Source organism: Colobus angolensis, unplaced genomic scaffold (genome assembly GCF_000951035.1).
Source record: "Colobus angolensis palliatus isolate OR3802 unplaced genomic scaffold, Cang.pa_1.0 Scaffold107, whole genome shotgun sequence".
Taxonomy (NCBI): Eukaryota; Metazoa; Chordata; class Mammalia; order Primates; family Cercopithecidae; genus Colobus; species Colobus angolensis.
Genome location: NW_012111697.1, coordinates 3,946,397 through 3,952,763, shown reverse-complemented (window position 1 = coordinate 3,952,763; position 6,367 = coordinate 3,946,397). Strand labels below are relative to the sequence as shown.

At 53.4% G+C, this 6,367-nt stretch overlaps 1 protein-coding gene across 1 annotated transcript in view; it reads right to left on the bottom strand.

Annotated features, from left to right (window-relative positions):
- Positions 1-218, bottom strand: part of SDHAF1 (succinate dehydrogenase complex assembly factor 1) — a 1,202-nt gene extending 984 nt beyond the window's left edge. Inside the window, exon 1 of the mRNA XM_011948988.1 lies at positions 3-218. Coding sequence (XP_011804378.1) covers positions 3-92 — 90 coding nt within the window. The 5' untranslated portion in view covers positions 93-218. The remainder of the gene's footprint in view (positions 1-2) is intronic.
- Between the last annotated feature and the right edge of the window lie 6,149 nt (positions 219-6,367).

The following is a 6,367-nucleotide window of genomic DNA, read 5'->3' as shown; positions in this document are numbered from 1 at the left end:
CGCGCCTCGGCGCCCGGCTTCCCGCGCCCGGCACGCAGCAGATCGCGGTACAGGCTCAGAACCTGCCTCTGCAGACGGCTGTGCCGGCTCATGACCGCGGCTAGGCAGAGACGCTCAGCGAACTCCCTGCTAACCGCCGAGCAGCCACACAGCGAGCAAAGGCCAAAGGGCAAAGCCACAGCCACTTCCGCCCTGCGCTTCCCTTGGCCCCAACTCCCGCCTCCCGCCATCCGGCGCTGCCGCGTCTGATTGGCTGTCGTTGCTGTTGCACCACGGCGGGCTGGGCGAAGTGGGCGGAGTCTCTGGTCGCGGCCTCCGCCGTAGAGAACATGTGTTCTTGAAGGGACAGCAGTTCTGGGGATCCTGGCACCTGCGTCTCGTAGGAGGAGGTCGCTATGTGTTCGGACTCCTAGGTCTTGGGTCGGAGGGAACAGAGGGTCCTGACCTAACTCCTGCGTTCTGGGAGAAGAGAAAGCTAGGGTTTGTTTTTGTTTTTGTTTGTTTTTTTGTAACCGGGTCTCGCTCTGTCGCCCAGGCTGGAGTGCAGTGGCGCGATCTTGGCTTACTGCAGCCTCGAACTCCTGGGCCCAAGCGATCCTCCCACCTCAACTTCCCGAGTAGCTGGAACCACAGGTGCGCGCAACCGCGCCCCCATTTATTATTATTATTATTATTATTGTTATTATTATTTGCAGAGATGGGGGTCTCGCTATGTTGCCCAGGATGGCCTCGAACTCCCGGGCTCAAACGATTCTCAGCCTCCCAACGTGTTGGGATTCCAGGCGTGAGCCACCGCGGCCTGTACGGGTTCGGACTTTGGGTCCCAACGGCACGGGGCACTGGGAGAGACGCCGGGCACAAGCGTGCTCTTGCCGTCAGTTACTGACTGAAACCGTCTCGGGAACCTCCGTGCGTTCCCTCGTCCGGGACAGGTCTGTGTCTGGGGTCCCAGCCCTAGGCACGCGCAGAGGGACGAGGCCCCGTAGGGAAATGGCTCTCGGCCGGTTAGACAGGCTTCTCCGTGCTAGGGGAAGACAAGCAGAGGGGGTGTGGGCGCCAAGCCCTCAGAGGCAGCTTGTGGCTCTAGGAGCTGGGTTGGTCGCGCCCTCTGCAGGTGGGAATCGGGGCACTGGGCAGCGGTGTTTGGGTCCTCACCGACTGTTAAAGCCGGGAGTCCGGGACGCCCTGAACAGTGGACTAGACTGGCACCCCGCTGTCCTCCCAGGAGCTTCAGGTCGTAGGCCGCAATGCCGTTGTTGTCCCCGCGGGCCGCCTGGAGGCGTCCTCGTAGCGCCAGGGAGGCCCGCAAGGACACGGCATCCTCGGGCCCCACCAGCACCGGAGCTTGGGGGACCGCTCAGTGACAACCCCAGACCCCTCCACCCAGCGTGCAACCGCGGCTCGCACACTTGGGCCGGCAACCAGCTGGGGGTCCGTTCCCCTTCAGAGAGGAGAAGCCGGTCAGGGGCGGGGATTAGGCTTGGAGTCTCGGAGTCAAGGGAGAATCAGAAACCACTGTGAATCCTGCCTGTCGGGTGTGTGTATCTCTGTCAAAAATACATGTCCTAGAACAAGCGCGGTGGTTCACACCTGTAATTCCAGCACTTTCGGAGACTGAGGCGGGCGGACCACCCGAGGTCGGTAGTTCAACACCAGCCTGATCAGCATGGTGAAACTTCTGCCTCTAGGTTCAAGTGATTCTCAGCCTCCCCAGTAGCTGGAATTATAGGTGCACACCAGCACACTGGGCTAATTTTTTGTATTTTTAGTAGAGACGAGGTTTCACCATATTGGTGAAACTATAGCCTTGATCTCCTGGGCTCAAGCAATCCTCTCACTTCAACATGTCCAGTAGTTAGGATTACATGAACATCCCACCACACCCGGATAATTCTTCTTTTATTGTTTTTTGTAGAGACAGAGTCTCACTATGTTGCCCAGGCTTCACTCTGGAATTTTAAATATTTATTTTTTGTTTTGTTTTTAGAGACAGGGTCTTGCTATGTTGCCCAGATTGGTCTTGAACTCCGGCCTCATCCTCCCGAGTAGCTGGGATAATAGGGATGAGCCACCATGCTGGCTTGTACTCTGGAATTTAAACATCTATGTTTTTCCTGTCAAGTGACCCTTAATCTCCAAGACAACCTGTCAGTCAGCCTAGGGGGACTTTCTTTACCTTCCAGTGGACTCAAGGAGATGCAAAACCTCAAAGGGAATACTATTGCCTCCTGCCCAGGGCCTGTCAATGGTTTTCTGATTACAGTCTCCCAGTTTGTCTTTGGGGAACTGGCCCACTCTCATTCTAGAGGGTTTCCTAGGTGATATCCCTGCCCTCTGACTCTGGCTCCAGCTCTGGTACATGCCCAGCCCTGGCTACTTAGAGACAAATCAGAACATCCCATGCCCTGACCCCTGTAATTGTTTAGGGATGGGCAAATGACCTCCACTGGGACAATGAGCATCAGCCCCAGGACTTCTGTTGAAACTGTCAAGAAAGAAGTGCTGTCTCCCGGCTGGGACTGCTAGACTGTACATCATCAACCTGGAGTGGTGGGAGATCACTCTGCCCGCAGACAGAGAGGTGGTTTGAAAATAAGGCTGTGGCAGTCTCAGATACCTGTTCTCCATTCCTTTCCTAGAATTAGCATTTTTTTTTTTTTGGATATGGAGTCTCGCTCTGTCACCCAGGCTGGAGTGCAGTGGCGTGATCTCCGTTCACTTCAACCTCTGCCTCCCAGGTTCAAGCGATTCTCCTGCCTCAGCCTCCCGAGTAGCTGGGACTACAGGAGTGCGCCACCACATCCAGCTAATTTTTGTATTTTCAGTAGAGACGAGGTTTCGCCATATTGGCCAGGCTAGTCTAGAACTCCTGACCTCAAGTGATCCGCCCGCTTCAGCCTCCCAAAGTGCTGGGATTATAGGCATGAGCCACTGTGCCTGGCCTTTTTTCTTTTTCTTTTCTTTTCTTTCTTTTTTTGAGATAGGGTCTTGCTCTGTTGCCCAGGCTGGAGTGCAGGGGCATGCTGGTGACTCACTGCAGCCTGAAATTCCCGGCGGCAAGCGATCTTCCCACCTCAGTCACCTAGGACTAGAGGCGCTCAACACCATGCCTGCTAATTTTTGTATTTCTTGTGGAAACAAGATTTCACTTGTTGCCCAGGATGTTCTCAAATTCCTAGGCTCAAGTGATCCTCCCACCTCGGCTTCCCAGAGTGCTGGGATTACAGGCATGAGCCACTACACTTGGCCCAATTAGAATCGTTAGCTGCACACATGGCCACTTAGCTAAAGATACATCTTCCAGCCCCTTTTGCAACCAGATGGGGCCCTTCCATAAAGTTTGGCCACTGGGAAGTGAATGGATGTGATGTGTGCCATTTCTGGGTTTTGTCCTTAAAGGGAGGAGGCCTGGTCTCTTTGTCCCCTCTTTTCTCCTTCCAACTTGCAGGAATGTAGCTGTGGTGAGGAACAGATGAGGGCAATACCACAGGGGAGGCAGAGCCACATGACAGATGGAGCCTGTGCTGGAGGAGGCAAGCTGGTTATACTTGGACTGCCTGTCAGAGATAATTAAGCTTCTATCAAGTTTAAGCCACTGTAGGCTGAGCGTATTGGCTCACGCCTGTAATCCTAGCACATTGGGAGGCTGAAGTGGGAGGATTGCTTGCACCCAGGAGTTCAGGACCAGCCGGGGCAACACAAGAAGACCTTGTCTCTACAAAAAAAAAAAAAAAAATTGGCCAGGCATGGTGGCATATAACTGTAGTCCTAGCTACTTGGGAGGGTGACGTGTCAGGATTGCTTGAGCCCAGGAGGTCAAGGCTGTAGTGGCTATGATCACGCCACTGCATTCCAGCCTGGGTAACAGAGTGAGACCCTGTCTCTGAAAACAAACCAAAAGCTTAAGCCACTGTAATTTTGAGCTTTTGCTCTACCATGTGGACCTGGAGCCTAACTACTATAGAAGCTAACACAGAAAAAGGAAAAGGCAAGGATGAAAGATGGAAAGAAACTAAGTTCTTAGCAACATTGTTTGAATCCTTGAACCAGCCAGACCTGAAGGCCTCATCTTTACAGGTAAGCAAAAATAGACAAATTCTCTTCTGTATTTAAGACAGCTGGCATCATTTTCTGTCATTTACAACTGAAAATGCTAACTGATATACTGGTGATTCAGGGAACATCTTATGATGAGGTTTGGGAGACTCATCCTCACCTCCCAGGCCTGGAGATCCCTCTCACCAGAAGGTAGCATTGTGGAAGCAGCCACAGTGGTCCTGGGACACACAGTCTGTGCCATCAATGGTGAGGCCACGCTCATAGCCCTCATAGCATCGGGAGGAACAATGAGCGGGGTTGGCAGGCAAGACACACCCACAATCATAGGTCTGTGCACAGATGCTGTAATGGCCTTGGGATGGGCAGGTCTGTGCTGCAGGCAGTTGGCAAAGATAAATGCCTAAGGCTCAAATTTCTTCTTCTTCCTCTTCCTTTTCCTCTTCATCTTCTTCTTCTTCTTCCTCTTCCTCTCCCTCTTCCTCTTCCTCATCTTCATCTTCTTCTTCTTCTTTCTTTCTTCTTCTTTTTTTTTTTTTTCTGAGATGGAGTCTCCCTCTGTCCCCCAGGCTCGAGTGCAGTGGTGTGATCTCCATTCACTGCAACCTCCGCCTCCAGGTTCAAGCAATTCTCCACCCTCAGCCTCTCGAGTAGCTGGGACTACAGGTGTGTGCCACCACACCTGGCTAATTTTTGTATTTTTAGTAAAGACAGGGCTTCACTATATTGGCCAGGCTGGTCTCAAACTCCTGACCTCAGGTGATTCACCCACCTCAGCCTCCCAAAGTGCTGGGATTACAGGCATGAGCCACCACACCTGGCCTCGAATTCCCCTTTCCAATCTCATTGCCTCTGCCCCAGTCAGCCTGGCTTCCCATTGGTATTTCCCCACCTCCGCACCTTTGCAGCTGCAGTTCTCTTTCCCTTGGATCCCCTTCCCACACATTCTCCTCCACCAATTCCACCTATGCCAGGAATTCTTCCTGGACTCCAACCAGGGCAGGGGGCTCTTCCAGGCAACCCATAATCTTCCCTGCCTGCATCCCAGACCAAGCCAGAGCACTTATGGCAATGCTTGGGGCCCCTCCGGGGCATCGCAGGGTTCCCAGGCTCCTGGCTGGCTGCAGTATGGGCTGTGAGAGTGTCACAGAGACCACAGTGCTGGCCACTAGGATGACATGCATCCTGCAGGCATATTCTAAGGAAGGGCTCGGGGCTGATGTGGACCACACAATGGTCAAAGGGGCCATCCGGCACCTGTAGGAGGCCACACAGTTTGGGAGACTTGAATATCTGGTCAAGTTATGTGGGCAGCTGACATGAAAGCCATGATTGGGCTGGGTCAGTGGGCAGTGGATAGTGACCAGGCCCTTGGACCAGGATGTGGTATCCAGAGGCAGGTCAAGTAGGCCAACATTGCCTCCAAAGGACCCACGGAGCCCCACCAGCTGGCCTGAGAATGCAGAAGGCACCATGAGCTTCCTCAGCTATACATGAGAGGCAGCCCACAGGCCATGTGCACCATGGCATGGTGACCCTCCAAGGCGGCCAACCCCAGCCTCCCAGCAGTGCCCAAGGCAGCCAGCAGTGCTCACCATCCACCTGCAGGGGAGGTAAGGGGTCAGCACTGGGGCTGAGGAGGCTGAACCTGCTCCCATGCCTCCCCGAAACCCAGAGGTCCCTCCCCATTGTGCCACAGATGAGAATGAGACTTTGGACAAGGGACTTAGCCTTTCTGAACTTCACTTTCTGTGTTGGTAACATGGAAGGACAAGCAGTTTTCTGCCTCAGCCTGGGTTCAAGCAGTTCTCTGCCTCAGCCTCCCGAGTAGCTGGGGTTACAAGCACACGCCACCACACCTGGCTAATTTTTGTATTTTTAGTAGATACGGGGTTTTACCATCTTGGCCAGTCTGGTCTTGAATGCCTGACCTCGTGATCCACCTGCCTCAGCCTCCCAAAGTGCTGGGATTACAGGCTTGAGCCACCACACCCAGTCATAGCCCCTTATCTTGTCTCTACTCAGTCATGCCTGCCCTTCCTACACTCCATCCCCACCATCTAGCTAACTCTTCTAAACACCCTTTTTTTCCCCCTTTTCTCTCTTTTTTCTTATTTTTTTTTTAGATAGACTCTTGCTGTGTTGCCCAGGCTGGAGTGCAGTGGCACGATCTCGGCTCACTGCAGCCTCCACCTCCTAGGCTCAAGCAATTCTCCTGCCTCAGCCTCCTGAATAGCTGGGATTACAGGCATGCACCACCACTCCCGGCTAATTTTTGTATTTTTTTTTTTTTTTTTGAGATGGAGTCTCG